Here is a 20,160-nt window from a genome sequence, read left to right on the forward strand (position 1 = left end):
TAACTTGTTTAGTATTATTAAAGATTAACTTTGATAGGAATTAATAGTAAAGATAGTAGAACTGGACATCAATATTTACTTCTTTTCACACTCTGTTTAGTAAATTAAAAGAAGTGTGACATATAACAATTCACTTTTATTCTTACCAAAATTTAAATGGTGAACCATTTTTTACTATTTATCTTGCCACAGAAAACCACCAACCTCATTAACCATCTGGTAATTATGCCAAACAAACTATCATAAATCCATAATTATTAGTGCCACAACTCTCTTTAATATGGTTAAATTGTCTACTTTTTTTTCCTTCATTTTTCCTTTTGGTTTCAAGAAATACAGAATTGTAATTAACTAGTCATGTTTGAGCCTATGGATCGTATATGCTCCTCTTTGGCTTTTGGATCTGATGACATACTAAAGCAACCTATGTTTGATAAAGATGTTTTAAACCATAGAAAATTATTTCTGCTTCATCAAAGGAAAGGAATTTGAATATATCTCTGTATTTATATTTTCTCTGAAATAGTCACAAATATATTTTAATATACATAAAAAATTCACATATTTGTGATTGGAGACTAAAACTAATTTGTAATTTTGAATGGACACAATCATCCTATTAAAAGGTATCACATACATATTTTCTTCTGCTAAAATCTATTTATAAGAACTTCTGAAGGAAATATAGGTACAGCTATGATTTCTCAATTTTCAAATTCCAACTGCAATTTTTTTTGTACATAGTAGTTTTCCAAAAAATATTTGCTGAATTAAGTTATATAATAATTAGATGAACCATGAAATTAACTTTTTAAAATTTTAATCTTATTTTGAAATCAATTAGTTGCCTAAAAATACAGCAATTGCCAATTTTCAGTGTAAGTTTTATGTGTAAATCAAATACTCTTTAATGTAAATTCACTTGGTGAATTAAATGAGTAGTCTCATTTTATTTTCTACATATGGCAATGAAGTAACCTTAATTGAATCCCCAAATGGAATAAACAGATGTATTTTTAAAATTGAACTTGATGCTGTTGAGCAAACACTATTTGTGTTTGATAGAATGAAATCTATTATATTGAATGCATAGGCTTTTTCTGTTACTCATTTAAATTTTCGATTGAACATGTGATCACTAACTGTGGTTTACCATCACATTTAGTATAGCTGACATTGATTTTATCTAGAAAATAATCTAGATTTACCTTTCAAAAATAATTTGATCATAAATTATTGCTAGGTATTTTGAAAGGCAAACTATAATAAATTCTCACTACTCAAAATATATTTTTATTTATTTATCTATGGAATGACAAAGAAAAGTAGAAATCATAACAGGACTAAACAGGAAAAGGTGTGTAAGGTATTATATTCAAAATCAGTTCCAAAAGTTATGCAAAAGCTGGAACTATGAAAATTTTAATGAATTCTAATTTATTATTTAATAATATTTATTTAGTAAAATTATATTTTAGATTGATTCAATTTGTTAATAATATTTGAAATATCTGTAAGTATTTCAAAAATTCTGATTTGGAGAACTAAAGTACAAAAATACATAATTTTTAAAAATCCCAAGGAAATTTGAAATTCTAGTAATTTTATTTAAAACATGAACAAAGAAAAATATTTAGTAAGCAATTATAAGGGTTGTGATAGTTTAGGAGGTCATCAGAAAAAGATTTCATTATTATGAGATGAAATTGTAAAAAAAAATCTTACATGTGAATATAGGAAAAGGCCTACTAATTTGATGGATAAAATATAATTTTAAAATTATGACATAGTTACTAATAAGAATACTTTACATTAAAAAATCAAAATAGGTTGATGTTTTAAATTTGAATCTCTCCATGTTGTGAAGTAATAGTCATAAATTTAGAGTATTACATGTTCCATCTTTTATTTTTGAAAATATAATCTCTATTTAATAAAATGTCACCTAAACTACAGCTGTTAAAATACCAACATCATTTTCCAAGCTGTAAAACTAATTAACTTAAAGCTAAGTTGATTAATGATAGTTGAAAATGGTTATTGTACAATAAATATCACTACCTTGTAACCATCATAAGTTACCTAACTTCTCTTAGTCTTTATTTTGGAGTTTTTTATCTAAGCATATAAGAAAATAGCTTCTGTCCTTCCTCAATATGATACCAGTATGGATTACTTATCTCAAATATTTTATTTAACAATATTATAGGATATTGTGGTCCCTAAGAATATATAATTTAAAATAATTCACTTTTACTAATTTTCCTGCAATCTTTTTAAAAAGAAACTTGAAAATGTCAGGAATCAAACATTAAAGCTTACTAATCTTTTAACAAATAATTAGTGTGAATTAATTATGCTCAGTTCAAGGTAGAAAGAGTAATAAAGTTTAAGTAAATAGTAAGGGCAAGAATATGAAACACTTCAAAAATATGGAGATAATGACCAAGGAGAATCAAGTCTGGGGAAAAAAAGTCATATAAGATTAAAGGGAAATTTGGAGCTGGACGGTGGGAAAGTTGTGGGGATGGATGAGGACTCGGTAAGGCAAAGGCAGAGAGCACTATGGAAGAAAAAATGCCTGGAACAGGGTTTCACATATTAAAAACAAACCATCTTTGTGTCTCAGTACTTTGTTTTATAAATCATTTCCTAAATTCTGTGTAATCTACAGATTTAAAAAGTTATGTATAATGTCTTTGCTTGTTTCTGTAGTCCTCTGCTGTGTGAGTCTAATTTGAATTTTAGTGTAATTTCAACATAGCTTTTACAGTTTAATAAAACTTACATGCATTAAAATGCTATTAAAGTGTTACACATGGTTAATAATACTTATGGATTTCTGAAAGCAGTCATTATTACACTGAACAAAGTCATTAATGTCTTTAAACTTTGCATCAGGAAATAAAATACAAAATAGATGTCTAACTGCAAGAATAGTCATGATATCTGACTATAAATATTTCTTCTCTTTTTACCATATATTTTTTTTCTTTTGTATTTCATATTTCAAATAAAATATACTGTAATAAAAATAAATGAGCAATGCATTGGATTCTGGTATTGACCTTCCCACTGATTGTGACTTCAGCTTTGATGACTGACAGAGTACAAACCTCCTTAGGCCTTCGCCTTGTCACCTATATAATAACTAGGACACTAAAGGTAATCTCTGTAATCTCCCTCAGCCCTAAAACTCAATTGAGTTTACAGCTAGAAATGAAATCATCAGGTATTATATTTTCTGAACAAAAATATTTTCAATTATTTTAAATAACATATATAGTTTGGGAATGGCAGAGACTTTGAGAATCTTATCTATTATTTGTCATGTAACTTTTCTCTACTTCAGATGTGCATATTATTAAATTGGCATTTCTTCATTAAGTAATATAAAGTCAATCACTTAAATGTTTGGATTCCCTAAAACATACATTACTAAAAATAAGTTTAGGTGTTTAAAATGTCCATTCACTTCTCTATAAATCACCTGAAGTATGGTTATAGAATGATATGTTACTACACACCTAACATCTAAGTAACTGTTTATCTAAAAGAAATACTAACTTATTTTGCTTGAAATAGTTAACTTTTATTTTATTTCAGTATGCAAAGCATACTGCCTATGTATTTGTCCACAGTAATAAGGAGACTATATGTCAGTGGTTCATTCATTTTACTATCCAGAGTCACATTCCAAACAGGCTTAAGTCCTTCCTTCCCTTCCTTCTCCCTCCGTCCTTCCCTTACTTCCTTCCTCCCTCCCTCCTTCCTCCCTCCTTCCCTCCTTCCTCCCTCCCTCCCTCCTTCCTCCCTCCCTCCTTCCCTCCTCCCTCCCTCCCTCCTTCCTTCCTCCTTTCCCTTCTTCCCTTCTTCCCTTTCTTTCCCTTCCCTTCCTCCCTTCCCTTCTTCCCTTCCCTTCTTCCCTTTCCTTCCCTTCCCTTCTCTTCCTGTTTAAATAATCTACCTATGATCACGATATAGCACACTAAGGATTTACAGTATAAAACATGCTTTGGAAGAATTATATTTTCAACTGGCACACTGAAGCAAGGGGACACTGATGTAGACAATGTCATATGGTAGCAACATCAGAGTTTATCACATTAAATTAGCATTTTATGGTAACAATTCAATTAGGCTTATAGTTTTCATTGAACTTTAAAACATTTTTATAGTTATATAACAGCAATAAACCTAATGGGTTTATAACTAGCTTTATATTTGTATATATCAAATATATAATTTAACTGAGACAACATGAGATTTATTTTGCTTTGAAAGGAGTCCATATATAAATCAACTTATAAATTTACAAATCTATTGCATAGAAAATAAATTCCTAACAGGTTCAGTGTCTCTAAATGTGCCTGAGAACATTAGACAAGACCACTGAACTCAAAGGGTAAAAAATTATATCTAATCTGGGTTTCTTGGTAATTTTTTTTCTTTCTTCATCAAAATACAACTCTTCTGTGTTGATATCTGTGCTAACTACCATAACAAATTTATCCTTGCCAGAAAACAAAGAATCTACCTATCTTTCAAAATTTAGTTACTGCATCAGCAAGATTTTTTTAAATGAATACTAGCTATCTTAATTATGTACCATTGTCTTAGTTCTAAAATAATTTAAAACAATAAAATGTTTTCATGAGAAAAATCAGCAATGAACAAAGTATAAATCTGATATGACTCTGACCTGGAGAGGTCCAATACTCAAAATTTAATAGTAGAGGAAGATATTTAAATAGACTCATACTTGTGTACTAATTTGACCCTTAGACCCTGGCAACCACAACACATGTAGTAAAAATAGGCTTTCATGGGTGTTCCTGTGCATTAATGCTTGCCTCTGCCCAGACATTTAATGGTTCAGCCTTATTTCAAATAGTCTTAAAGACACAGAAATAATTCAATAAACAAGAGTCTGGCAAATAGAGTTAGGATATGAAAGTGGTCTTCGGCTATATCTGGGTAACAACCACGAAGATCAATAAAGCCGGGATACAAAATGCTAGAAACTGACACACTGAGTCAACTTAATTCTGTAACAATAAAAAGATGAGTTCAGCTATATGAACTTTGAAAAAAATCAAACTCTTGGAATAAACTAACTACTCTGTAAACAGAATATAATAATATGGCTTTTTAAGTGGGCGTTACATTTACGATGAAAGAAAATAATGAAAAACTAAGGCACATTGAAAAGTAAAAGATTAAAATACAAAAATTTCAGAAAAACTGGATAAAAGTTTGAGAAGTAAATAAAAATGTGAGAAGGAACAAAAATATAAAAACTGAAAAAAGTGAAATACATGAAGGACAGAGTTTTAAGTAGTGTTACTCACAATAGCAAGGATATAGAATCAACCTACATGCCCATCAACAGCAGATCGATAAAAGAAAATGTGGTACATATACACCACACCATAGAGTACTATGCAGCCACAAAAAATAATGAAATTATGCCCTTTGCAGAAACATGAGTGGAGCTGGAAGCCATGATCCTAAATGACCAAACACAAGAACAGAAAACCAAACACCATACGTTCTCCATATAAGTGGGAGCTAAACATTGAATACACATGATCATAAAGGTGGGAACAACAGACAATGGGGATCACTAGATGCAGAAGGGAGAAAAGGAGCTGAAGAACCTCTTATTGGGTGCTGTACTTATAGCCTGGGTGATGGGATTTTGGGGATCCCAAGCCTCAGCATCAAGTAATTTACCCCTATAACATACCTGTGTATGTGTCCTTTAATCTATAATAAATGTTGAAAATGTTGAAATTTTTAAAAAAGGAAGCAAAAAATTTCATCAAAGAAAATTTTTTAAGAAGTGTGATATACAATATGTAAGCAATATTGCTACCCAAAGTAGAATGCAGAGTGAGTGAATCAGTATCAATCTGCATAAGACAAATAGAATAATTTTAAAAATTCCCCTGACTTGAAGAAATAAATAACAGAAACGTATGACACCACATATTTTGAATAAACACTTAAAACTCCAGAAATAAAAACAGAAGGGAATTAAATGATAAGTTCTCTATATGTCAGTCATTGGAATAAATCTTTTCTACATGGTTTTTAATTAAATAAAAGTCATGTTAACTTCTGTGAAAGAAATGAATCAACTGAATTTATAACATATAGCATTCATGAAAAAAGACCATTCCTTGGTTTAATTTTGGCAATGATGGAGATGAAAGCAAACTTGACAGCACTTACTATATCATCCTCAGTCAAAGATAAGATCTAAGAAATTTACACTTCACCAAGTTAAAATTAATATCTGAATCTTACAACACAACAAAATATTTTAGGTTGGCAATTAAAAAAATTACAGGCAATTTTAAAGGGTAGCACAGTCTTTACCTTTTTTGTTTATTTGTGTAATGTCATTCAGCATTAAATTTCAATTGGAAAAAATAATTCTAAAATAATTATAAGAGCAAGCCTATGGAATATTCTGCAGGTCATTAAAGGCTGAAATATTTAATAAAATAGTTTTCCTTGCAAGTAAGACCTCAGGATAAATACCCTTAAGGTGCAAAGTTATAAAGTTGAGTAATTTTCCCAATTAAAGTCAAACAGACCTTAGCAAAATCATTAACAAACCAGCAACAAGAATGAAGACATTAACTTTTACTATGATTGGCATAAACTTTGAAGCAAAAATAGTATAAAGATAATAACAACAAAATATTTTACCAGGTTTTTAAGAGTGACATGATTCTTTTTGATTAAATTTAGAGAACACAAAATAGAACTCAGAACAATAAGTTTAATTTTCTTCTTTAAATATCAAATAATAATTTTATTATGATTTTACATAAACATATTATGGATTAACCCTTAACCCATGAACAAATCTCATATTTTGACTTGAAAAGCACTACCTTCTATCCTAGAATATGAGTTTTCTTTGGTAAGTAAACTATCTAAGGACTGTGTTGACTTGGCACCAGCTCTGACTTCTCATAGTGTAGCGTGGAGTCCCAGTAGAAACTGCACCTCCCAAGGCATTACCATTGACAGATCTTCAGGGGCTTTTAAACACATTGAATCAGCAATGATAATTTTGGAGATAGATGACTCCTATTTAAATACAGTTTGAATAACTTTATAGCAGTAATGAATGCCTATGCTTATCCCTGGGAAATACGCCAGGAAAAGAAGCAGGCATCTTCAGCCTGAATTCCACTGGCTTCATGCTGTAAAAAAAAAAAAAAAATCAGCCAAGCTAGCCTGTGGATAACTTTTCCCTAAAAGGAATATTTATACAGGAGCTTGCTATGGTTTAGGTGTCCATACCAAAACTCATGTTGGAACCTTAGTGCAGCAATGTTGGGAGGTGGTGCCTGTACACAGTGAATAGACCTTTAAAATAGATTAAAGTCTTTCTCATGAGACTGGATTTGTTTTCTCGAGAAAAGATTAGTTCTGGGTACAGTGGTTGTCAGAAAGCAAGGTTGCCTCTCCTGTCTGGTCCTTCTTGCATTCCAGCTTCCACATTCACATCTCTTCCATCCTATGGTGCAGCATGAAACCCTCATCAGAAGCCAAACAGATGCCTATGCCATGCTCTTGGGCTTTTCAGCCACTTGAAGCATAAGCCAAATAAACCTCTTTTCTAGTCTCTGTTATTCTGTTATAGCAACACTAAATGGACTAAGAGCTCTTACAGTGCTTGATTTAACAAATACTAACAGATTGTAAAAATACACATTTTAGGTTTATGTTTACTTATTTTGATAATCAATTTTTTTATTGAACAAAATGTATTTCCATGAATTGAATCCTGATTTTTAACACTGTATCCATCAGAAATATACGTTCAATTTATGATTAATGACTTAGTCCAGGCAATTATTAGGTTATAACCCTGAGAATCCTTGTAGCAGTCATTTTAATAATTTTGTTTTATATAATTTCCATTTGTATAAAAAACATGTTTACTATATTTTATCAATCTACAAAAGTACGATAAACAGAAAGTATGTTCAAAACACAAGATATGAGAAAGAAGGATTTAAAATACACACACACACACACACAGGTACACACACATGTCTGATGCATGTGTATATCAAACAAAAATGGCATGTTAGGCAATGTGTAATAACTAATATCTATGTCATAATAATAAATAAACATTGTTTGCCTATGCTAAATGTAAGTTAATATTCTTGAACTTATATGAAATTAGCTTTTATGTATGTCTTACTAGAGATATACACCAAATAAAAAATACAGTAGATACCAAAATATATAAGTAGGCAAAACATGCCCTAGATATTGAACACAGAAAATATGGAAGTGACAGTATTGTATAGAAGGCAGAATATATTAGTGTCTTAAAAAGAAATAATAAAATATAGAAATGATAAGTATACTTTACTAGTAAATAACTATATATCAAGATATACATGATAAACCTGTCAGTAATTTAAGATATATGACAGAAATACAGCTCACAAATTTGAACTTAACATCATCCTAGCACAAATGAGACTGAAAGGAGGTAAAGTATGTGTGTATATTTTTTAATACCTGGGTTCAGTTATTATTTTACAAGTTGAACAGATAGTGACTAAATTCTCAAATGACAAATCCATTGGATATATTATATAATCAGAAATAACAAAGGAAAAAAATTCATCTCCTAAAAAGTTTAAAACTATACCTTTAAAAAGTGGTTCAAAAATATAGTGATAGAATAATTTGCTTTTATAACTCAAATAAAATTTTTATAACCTATTAAGATCTCAGGAGATAAGCATAGTAGTAACAGAAATGAATCTCTGGCTAGGAATTATTCTATAAATGTGAAATATTAGCAAATCATTCATTTGGTATAAAATATTCGAGAAAAAGAATAAAAACCCACTTTGAGACAGGAGAAGAGATAAAAAAACAATTATAAAATGAGGGATGATTTAACTGGGAAAGCAAAACATGGGAGTGATATGAATATATGATATTTGGAAAATATAAACAATGCCATTTTGTAACTGTTATTTTCTAAGTTGTGCTTATATATATATATAAGATAAAATCTTACTTCAAAACTTAGTATTTACATTGCAGAGTGCATTACTAGTGGGATGTTTACAAGCTCTCCTAAATATATATTTACTTACTTGTGGGTAAATAAATACTGACCTGCAGTCAAAAGTATGTCCAGGCCCATCAACACAGATCCCTCCATTAAGACAGATGACTGAATTAAGTTCAGGCTCAGCACAATTATCAATGCTTTTTTCACAGTATGCACCAGTGTATCCACGTGGGCAAATGCAAGTAAATCCATGTGCTGACTTCTGACAGAAGCCTTCATTCATACAAGGGATTGATGTGCAGTCCTAGATTAAGAAATAGAGAATCAAATTTGATTATTAGTTATAAGGTTGATCATTTTAATATAATTATATTTTTATTTAAACATAATCTAAAAAACTGATGTGCAAACTTGTTTGACATTTCCTTCCTCTGTTAATTGAAATATATGTTTATGACAGTAAGCGGATTTTTACCTTTTATTACCAGAAAGACTCTGTCAAATATTTTATTGCTGATTTACCAAGAAATAAAATCATTATTAATCTTTATAAAAAGATGTACCATGTCAGAGAACTGCCCCTGCCCCCAATAATGGTGCTAAAGCAAATTTCCTCTGCAGATAACAGAATTCACTGGCCCTTAGTGTCTACCATACCTCTCAGTTTTCCCAAAACAGCCCCAGTTCAACTGCTCTCCTACGGTCATGATTAATAGTACTTCCATTAAATTTCAAAGGATTTCTGGGTTTGATCACATACTTAGAACAAACATTTCACAATGCATTTATATTCATGTAAAATAGCTAAAACATCTGTAATAGCTGAAGTTTGAATCCAATCATAATCTTTTAATTACCTACTTTTTCCCATGCATTTGTCCAAATGTATGTCCAGCATTTCTGACACCTATAGCTGCAGAAGTGCAGATGTCTTGTAGAGTTAGAGGAATCTGGATAATACCTGTTACTTTTTAAGCTTAAAAATATTTTAAAATTTCTCATAGTTTTACTTACTTATTCAACAAATGGTATTTTATTTATTGTAACTACATGGATGCACAAAATGGTGTTAATATCACCCACCTCATATGGTGTGCTATGAGAGTTAAATAAAATAGTGGCACTGTGTCTTAAACGTCATATGTGATCAGTAAATATTATCTTTCTTTCTTCTCCACTCTGAAGGCCAAGGGCTCAGTCAGCCTCTATTTCAATCTTTTGGCACTTAATTTGAACAAGAAATATGTTTCTCTGTATATTTAGCTTCTACCATATCATACCATATGCTTTTAAGTTTACAGTTTAGGGTTTATATATATACTTACAGTGTGGAAAACACATGTCATAGTACCACAAACATGGTATGACATTATTTTTCATAATGTAAACTGAAAAGATTTGCACCCCTAATTCTGAGAAATAATTTATGGAAAGTTATGACATCATTAGTAAAACTGTTTATTTTCAAGAGTTTTACCTAAAGATAATATCTTAATGAACCTAAACCAACTTGAATCATTTTGCACTCTAGGTCTTGAGTTCTTCCATTCTCAAGGATAATTGCATATGCAAACATAAAATACTTCTTCAGTGTTTTACCTTGAAAAGTGACAATTTTCTAGAATTATTGTTCATTAATTGACACCTATGCTTACAAATATTTAGTGACTTTTTAAAAAAGTATTAACAACAAAAACTCATACCGACAAGACTATTATGGAAGCCATTGCATTAATATCATGTATTCACTGGAAAATTAGATGATGTTAAAAATCATCAGAGATTAATTAGCGTCATCCACAATTAGAAATGAATTGTGCACTTCAGTATAATATTCCAGTCATGCCTGGAACTTAGATAGTGATCTTGTACACCCCCATCCCCCACAAGTGATAGAACTAAGTATGTTTTTATAAACAAATCCTTTGATATTTGTTCCACTTTTGCTGAAAATGTGAACTTGTTAAGAAAAACCAAGGGCACATAGTAGACTATCCTGTAGGTATTGCAGTTTTATTTATGGAATAGAAATGCAGAATTCCACAGGGAGTGGCATGGAAACATGTTTCTCCCTTAGCTCTGTTTCTAGATATGTATAGAATGATTTATTAGAAAACATTACATAAACTAATTGAATTGTATCTCCCATGGGAAGATAGGGATAGTTTTTAGACTGCCAAAAGTTCTGTCTCCAGGGTTTCAAGAATCTTTTACTAAATTAATTAGAAAGCTTAATGGGAAATACAAAGGCAATTTCTTTTTAGAGGAAATCAAATTGTCATTTAAAGTTCTTGATCTTTCCTGGTTTAAAAATTTAAAAGGATGCCTTTCCTTTTGTTCATCATCATTTATATTGCTTTGCTATATTCTATTTAATATAATAAAGTGCTTTCCCAAAGAGTTCACTAAAGTAATTTCAGAAAATAAAAGATATAAAAGGTTGAGTATTTAGAGAAAGAGATGGAAGCTGGGAGGAATCCTGCAGACCAGGGCAATCTAGACAACAGAGCTTGACCCCAGTGATATATTCGTTCAACTTGTACTGAAAATATTATGCCAGGAAATGTACAGGAGCATGAAAGGAACAGGGCAGTGATATATTCATTGTGAAATTCTTAGGCAGGGCAAAGTACTAACTGGGCTAGTAAATGTGACAGTTATCTCACTGACTCAGTTAGTTGTGTTCTCCCTGAGGGATGTGGTTTATATCCACAGGGTGTCCTGTGATCTCTTAACTGCCTAGAAAAGGAAATTACCCAATGTCATCTTTATCATAACATTTCTCTCATGGCATCACGTTTTATTTTTTAGCATTGGTGTTTTGGGTAGTGGAATACTTTCCTCAATTAAGATCTTGGAGAAAGGGAAACAGATACAGAGAGAACTACTATTTGAAGAGTGGGAACAGAACACGGTACCTAGTAAGTCCCTACCATTCCCTCTGCAAAGGCCTATTAACCTTCACAGAATTCCGTGAACTTTGTCCAGTTCTGAATAAAAACTGCTAGTGTAGTCCAGTGTTTTTAAATGCGTATATTCAAAATCTCATTAATTATATGGGCTTTTACTTTGCAAGCTGCAGGATTGGGCAATCCAAAAGACTGAGAACTTTGATGAGACGTAACTACGGAATCTGTAGCATTGTAAGTGACATGTGGTTGCTGTTGGTAGTAAAAAGAGTCTGGAAAAGGAAATGCAACTTCTCTTACCCCCACTTGTTTTGCTCTTCTGATCTAGGTTTGGGCTCACTTTTGCATGAGTCGTGATAGGTTTTCCCTAACTTAGGGATTCAAGATTTATGGAGGAGGGCAAATAATGGAATAGCTAGAGAACAAATACCTAGAGAACATAATGGCATTTATTTAAACAAAAGATACATATACCAATAAGTAATAATCACATTTTGTCAGAACAAATACGTAGGAAAATATTTCTAATAAACACACAAGTATGGCAGGGCACACACAAACAAATGAGCAAGAGGGTGTCTTAAAAGTAGTGCTGATTATTTTCTGCTATGAAATAGCTAGAATGAACTCAAACTTCTGCACCTAAAACACAGAAAGAATTTTTAAGAGCAATAGACTTAAAATATCTTAAATATCCAAAAAAGGATACTAATTAAATAAATATAGTATTTCCACACAATAGAATATTAATAAGAAGAAAGTAGAACAATATATGGTAGTATAGAATATATATATAATTATATATAAAGTAGAATAATTTTCTATGATTGATTAAGTGGAAAAGCAAGGTACTCTGTGTGTGTGTAATGAATGTTCCCGTTTTGCAAGATCTTGTTTATTTTAAAGATTTGTTTCTAATTAAAGGATATCGATATTCTCTAAAATAATTTGTAGGAAAAAGCTGACCATTTGTTGAGGGAGATGGACTCCAACTCAAACCCTCTCCTGGAAAGCATTCTGATGGTTCAATCATTTAATTTCAAATAAAAAGAACGAGAAGAACTTGTTAAATAAGTCCCTTTTAAACCTGTCAAAAATCACAGAACCTTTAGAGTCTGTAATCAAGTAAATTTGGATACATGAAAATAATTTTCTGAATGCCAGAATCCACTATGTACTAATGAAAGAATAACAAAAAATAGAAAAATATACATGATATACATGGCAGACAAAATGTAAATTATATTAAATAAAAAGCTCATAAATTACAGTCCACACTCAGAGAAACACAAATACATGCACTCACGTGTGCGTACTCAGTTTTTTACATGCAGGGGATACATGTGCAGCCTTGTTACACGGGTGTATTGCACTTGGGTAGTGAGCATAGCATACAATAGGTCATTTTTTTGAACCATTCTCCTCTCCCTCCACCCTCTTCTAGTCCACAGTGTCTATTATTCCATGTTTATCTCCATAGGTGTTGAATGTTTAGCTGTCATTTATAAGTGAGAACATATGGTATTTGTTTTTCTGTTCCTGCATTAATTACCTTAGTTTTATGGCCTCCAGCTGCATCCATGTTGCTGTGAAGGACATGACTCATTTTTATCACTCTGTAGTTTTCTATGGTGTATATGTACCATATTTTCTTTAACCAATCCACCACTGATGGTCACCTGTGTTGATTCCATGTCTTTGCTATTTATACACAGTTCTTTAATTCTTTCCTTTTTATTCAGAGGACTTACATGAGTCCTTGCTTTATATTAAGTCTGCTCATAGCAATATATTCACTACGAGTTAAAGCACGAATTCTCTTATTTCTACTTCATCTGAGAAAGTCACGATTTTTTAATTCTGTAATTAGTTTTTTCCATTTCAGTACATAACATATATTTATAATTTGATATCTTAAAAATAATACTGCTTCCATGTACATATACATGGTGCATGAGAAGGATACATGCCATCCTCCTAAGTCTTATCAAACTTGAAAGAAAAATATCTGCTTTCTATGCTGCCCTACTCACTTTCCTTTTCTGTTTGTGTGTGCATATCCAGAACTTAAATTACATTTTTTTCACTAGTCATGGCATATGTTCTCTCCCCAGGCATGCATTTGCTTTTCTCCAGCATTAATTCTAATTTTTAAAGCTTCCTTCTAATTGTCACTTGGACAAAAAACAAGACAAAGTGTATTAGGTTTCTCTAGAGAAACAGGACGAATAGGATAGAAGTATATGTGAAAGGGAGTTTATTAAGGAGTACTGACTCACACTATCACAAGGTGAAGTCCTACAATAGGCCATCTGCAAGGTGAGGAGCAAGGAAGCCAGTCTGAGTCCCAAAACCTCAAAAGTAGGGAAGCCGATAGTACAGCCTTCCGTCTGTGGCTGAAGGCCCAAAAGCCCCTGACAAACCACTTGTGGAAGGTCCAAGAGTCCAAAAGCTGAAGAACTTGGAGTCAAATGTTTGAGGGCAGGAAGCATCCGGCATGGGAGAAAAATGGAGGCCGGAAGACTCAGCCAGTCTAGTTCTTCCACGTTCTTCTGGCTGCTTTATTCTAGCTGAGCTGGCAGCTGATTAGATTGTACCCACTCAAATTGAGAGTGGGTCTGTCTTTCCCAGTTCACTGACTCAAATATTAATCTCCTTTGGCAATACTCTCACAGACACACCCAGGAATAATACTTTGCATCCTTCAGTCCAATGAAGTTGACACTCAATATTAACCATCACAGCAATTTTGCTTGTGTTGTTGCCCATCCAGCCCTAACATAAACTATATTATTTCCACTCCTAAGGTGGTTCACATGTAACACCTTGCCCTATATTGACCCGAGTGCTCTTTTCAGTTAGTACTGCCTATCTTTCTCCATTTTTCTTGCCTCTTTAGCCTTGAAAAACAGTTCATGAATCTCCTGCAGAGTGTGTTATCTAAGCATTGCACCATAGAGAAAGTTAAAATAAATAGGTCAGCTAGTAAGTAAGATAGAGAGAGATGTAGATCACTTTCCATGTGGAGCTGGTCAGGTAGGAAATATATCTAATGATTATTATATCTCAATTTCTTATAGACGTTCAATATCTAAGATTTACAGAATGAATGAGCAAAATTACATATAGAGTACACTTAATGTATTAGTGAAACATGACAAAATTTTAAAAAATGTATTAAACTATAATAATTATTCTAGATAGTACTGGTGCAAATGAAATAAAAAGTAAAGAAACAGAATAGTCCAAAAACTAACCCATATATAGAAATCTATTATATGAAAAGTGGAGCATTCCAAATCAAGAAAGAATTAACAGACCCTTTGATAAAATTTCTTGGAAAAAATGATTATACTTAAACCATTAAGTTAGATTCCTAGCTTTTATCAATCATAATATATTCACTATGAGTTAAAGCACTAAAAGTATCATGAATTCTATAATTGTAGATGAGAATATAAAAATATATTTAAAATATTACAGTGGGAAGGATTTCTTTGGAGAGCAGCAAAGCCCAGTTAGGAAGAAAAAGGTAAAGAAAAATATGAAAATCTCACAATTCATAAGCTGTATAAAGTAAGAGTGTCCAGACTTTATAAAAGATTTGCATTTTTTCAGAACCTAGTAGATTTTATCTATAATTTAAAATAAGACCTACAAATCAAAAAGTAAAGGGCAAGTAATCAAAAAGTAAAAGGGCTATAAGTAGGCAAGGCACAAAGAACTACAAATGGCAAATAATAGCATGGAAAGGTGTTCAATCTTGATAGTAACCTAGGAAAATATAAATTAAAATAATGACAAATTACATTTTCCTCATGAAATTAGTCAACACTTTGTAAAAAGTGATTTCATTTAATAGGATCTAGGTAAGCGGTGTGCTCATACTCTCATCAGGTAAGTGTGGTCTTCAGTGTTTATTTGGAATACTTTATAGCTATTAAAAAGAATGAATCAGGACTCTTTGCATTTTAATGGAATGATTCCTAAGATATACTTCTAAGACAAAAAAGTCACTGAGTATAATGAGTTTGCTCTTATGTTAAAATAACAATATTAGGAAAAAATCTAGAATCACATAGGTAGAATTTTAAGAATTGCTCTCATAATATTGGCCATGTATGTATATATGTATGCATGCATATATACATACATATGTCAAAAATGTCTATTTACTGATATTTTAATACAAAACTAAGAATATGATATTTGTACTATTAAGAAATATGGTTTTAGACATTACTTCAGGCAATATTTGCGGTAATGCAAACAAGATGTATGGTTTATTCAGTTTCCCCCGTAAGGAAATGGCCGGGGAGCTCCAGGGGACCCAGGCGCCGTCGCTTCGGCGGAGCCTGGGCTGACCAGCCAGGACAGCGGGGTAAACCCGAACAATTCTGCGCGAGGTAGGGAGGCCATGGCGTCCGGCAGTAACTGGCTCTCCGGGGTGAATGTCGTGCTGGTGATGGCCTACGGGAGCCTGGACTTGAAAGAGGAGATTGATATTCGACTCTCCAGGGTTCAGGATATCAAGTATGAGCCCCAGCTCCTTGCAGATGATGATGCTAGACTACTACAACTGGAAACCCAGGGAAATCAAAGTTGCTGCAACTATCTGTATAGGATGAAAGCTCTGGATGCCATTCGTACCTCTGAGATCCCATTTCATTCTGAAGGCCGGCATCCCCGTTCCTTAATGGGCAAGAATTTCCGCTCCTAGCTGCTGGATCTGCGAAACACTAGTACGCCTTTCAAGGGTGTACGCAAAGCACTCATTGATACCCTTTTGGATGGCTATGAAACAGCCCGCTATGGGACAGGGGTCTTTGGCCAGAATGAGTACCTACGCTATCAGGAGGCCCTGAGTGAGCTGGCCACTGCGGTTAAAGCACGAATTGGGAGCTCTCAGCGACATCACCAGTCAGCAGCCAAAGACCTAACTCAGTCCCCTGAGGTCTCCCCAACAACCATCCAGGTGACATACCTCCCCTCCAGTCAGAAGAGTAAACGTGCCAAGCACTTCCTTGAATTGAAGAGCTTTAAGGATAACTATAACACATTGGAGAGTACTCTGTGATGGAGCTGAAGGACTCTTGCCGTAGATTAAGCCAGTCAGTTGCAATGTGCAAGACAGGCTGCTTGCCGGGCCGCCCTCGGAACATCTGGCCCAGCAGGCCCAGACTGTATCCATCCAAGTTCCCGTTGTATCCAGAGTTCTTAGAGCTTGTGTCTAAAGGGTAATTCCCCAACCCTTATGAGCATTTTTAGAACATTGGCTAAGACTGTTTTCCCCCAGTAGCGCTTTTTTCTGGATTTGCATTCAGGTGTTATTCTTAATGTTTCTGTCAAAGCTTCTTAAAAATCTTCACTTGGTTTCAGCCATAGTTCACCTTCCCTGTTCCAGGTTTATTTAATTCCAAAGGTGAGAGTTGGAGTGAGATGTCTTCCATATCTATACCTTTGTGCACAGTTGAATGGGAACTGTTTGGGTTTAGGGCATCTTAGAGTTGATTGATGGAAAAAGCAGACAGAACTGGTGGGAGGTCAAGTGGGGAAGTTGGTGAATGTGGAATAACTTACCTTTGTGCTCCAGTTAAACCAGATGTGTTGCAGCTTTCCTGACATGCAAGGATCTACTTTAATTCCACACTCTCATGAATAAATTGAATAAAAGGGAATGTTTTGGCACCTGATATAATCTGCCAGGCTATGTGACAGTAGGAAGGAATGGTTTCCCCTAACAAGCCCAATGCACTGGTCTGACTTTATAAATTATTTAATAAAATGAACTATTATCAAATAAAACGTATGAATCAAAAAAAAAAAGATGTATGGTTTATTCATTCTCTACTAGGGAATTTATTTATTACATTTCCTTTTCCACATCAAGAATGGCTTTCACTATCCAGAACAAAATAAACACAATATCAACAGATAATTATGCTTTTTAAAACTGTGTGTCAGAAAACGTGCTAATTGTTTTACATGCATTATCTCATTTAATTCTTGCAATAACCTGAGGTAGTTACTGTGATTATTTTTATTGAATAGTCAAAATAATTTCAAAATAAATGTAAATTGAGAACACACGGTAGGTAAGTAGCAATATAGAGTTTCAATCTTGGTTCTCCGTGAATGCATTTAACTACTCCATCACCCCTCTCTGGAAGGGCCACTTACTGAATAGTTACTGTGTTTCATGTGCATTCTCACACATGACCCTGTGATGTCAGAACTAGTATATCTATGTTTTACTGACGAGGGAGAGAGACACAAAGAATGTAATAAAATACCCATGGTTTCACAATGACAAAGGCTTTTAGTTTGTATGCTTCCTCCCTTTACCATGTTATTGTCAATCAAAAATGATTTGGAAGAACTCCCCAGTATTCCAAAAGGCTCACAAGATTCTCATCCACCAAGAACGGTCACAATTCTCAGTCAACCAACATTTTTCAACAAATGAGGCATCCCATATAAAATACCATATGTCAATCACACCACATGAGACTCCTGAAGATTGAAAGACATATCCTGAGAATATTAAAGGTGTTGCCCACGTCTTGATATATACATCCAGTATTTATATTATCCTTGTGATAACTGAATTAATTGAATCCTATGTCATCCCTACAGATCCACAGATACCTCTGTCTCCTAAGACCAGGGAGGACGAGGCAGATGGTAAAATTTAAGCCATCTGAGCAACTGTTGATAATGGATACTTCTAGGATTTAGTTTGGTGGGGCGGTCGGCGGGAGGGAGGAGAATCGTGGAATTTTGTAACAACAAGAGACAAAGAAGGAAAAGGTGGGGGAAAAAAAAGCCATGATTTGTAGTTTTGTTTGGAGCAGCCAAAGAATTACACAGAGGAAAGATGAGAGAACAGTTAAATCATCAACAACTGTGGAAGAAATGACTCTGAAACCTACAGCAAGCAACTTGATTTTTCTTTTAAATTAAATTTTTGTCATATAACTTGAATAAAATTATAAGACTTACATTAATTTTGATCTTACATTGTGTGCTAGTCCCATCTGCATCACATGAACATGGATATTCATTAATAAGTTCTGTGCACCTGAAACACAGAATTAGAATTACATTTTCAAATAAGTAGATGTTAAAGCATAACTTCAAGGGAGTTTCACCATTTAAACTTTTCTTTCCTAGTTCAGGTGAAAAAAGCACTCCCATGAGCAATACAAAGCAGAGTTTATTCCTGGGTTTCTTATCCTTGAAGGTGACTGGACTGAAAAAACGGATCAATTTTCATTTTTGCCATTTTCCCCATGGCAATGAAAAGAATGAACAGTTTTAAAAGATAAAAAGTATGTCTAGGGCTTACGTGAGAAACTGAAGTTAGCTATGGCCAGCCTGCATTGCAATGAGCTGCCAACCTTCTTTCTCCCTTCCCTGCTTACAAAGTAGGTGGCAGGATTAGAAAAGAAAACTAACGTCGAAGCAAGCAGCATGATGCATCTGTGATACATTCTTCTTTGCCACCTGCATCTCCTAGAAATACCTTCACTCTAGATGTGTATTAACCAATATTTTATCCATGATCAGAGCAGTTATTATACAGATTCATAGAGTCATAAAATACTTTTCATACACATAGGGCTGAAAGAACCAGTTTACTTAGGAACATTTTAAATACTGTGTGGTATTATCTCTCCATAGAGCAAATAATAGAATGTCTCATCATCTTACCTGCTAGTTCTATTACCATGAGCAGTTACCTTTAAGTATATTAAAGTCTCATTAATCCACATTTATAGAAAATTACTTTATGCTAATGAACAGAAATAAAAGAAGGGCAGAGATAATGTATCAGTACATTGCATTAGCTAAAACTGGCAGCATCTGTCATCTTAAATGTACTTAGCTCTTGTTTTATGAAAGAGCATAATTAAAATTATCTTTATCAACTTTCCCTTGACGTTAAGTCTTAAATATTGTGAGTTAAATATACTTTCATAAAGCTAATAATAAAAAAAAATAGCTACCTTCCATGTAGACAAGGATTTGAAAGGCAATCATTGGCATTTGTTTCACAGTGTGTTCCAAAAAACCCATTCTTGCAGTCACAGGTATAATGATTGATGCCATCGATACAAACTCCATCATGGAGACAGGGCTCTGATAGGCATTCATCTAGATTTATTTCACAGTTGATGC

General features: G+C 33.1%; 2 protein-coding genes across 2 annotated transcripts in view; one reads left to right on the plus strand and one right to left on the minus strand.

Moving 5' to 3' along the window:
• Window positions 1–3,980: 3,980 nt before the first annotated feature.
• The window catches only part of LOC117978173 (protein eyes shut homolog), a 441,914-nt gene continuing 425,734 nt past the window's right edge, over window positions 3,981–20,160 (minus strand). Inside the window, exons 9-12 of the mRNA XM_063605341.1 lie at window positions 19,989–20,160; window positions 18,982–19,060; window positions 9,175–9,374; window positions 3,981–7,223 (exon numbers count right to left, since the gene is read on the minus strand). Of these exons, the coding sequence (XP_063461411.1) occupies window positions 7,133–7,223; window positions 9,175–9,374; window positions 18,982–19,060; window positions 19,989–20,160 (542 nt within the window). The 3' untranslated portion in view covers window positions 3,981–7,132. The remainder of the gene's footprint in view (window positions 7,224–9,174; window positions 9,375–18,981; window positions 19,061–19,988) is intronic.
• Window positions 16,278–17,784, plus strand: LOC117978417 (protein C1orf43 homolog). The gene has a single exon (XM_063605340.1). The coding sequence runs from the start codon at window positions 16,397–16,399 to the stop codon at window positions 16,697–16,699; it is 303 nt and encodes a 100-aa protein (XP_063461410.1). The 5' UTR covers window positions 16,278–16,396; the 3' UTR covers window positions 16,700–17,784.

Source organism: Pan paniscus, chromosome 5 (assembly GCF_029289425.2).
Source record: "Pan paniscus chromosome 5, NHGRI_mPanPan1-v2.0_pri, whole genome shotgun sequence".
Classification (NCBI taxonomy): Eukaryota; Metazoa; Chordata; class Mammalia; order Primates; family Hominidae; genus Pan; species Pan paniscus.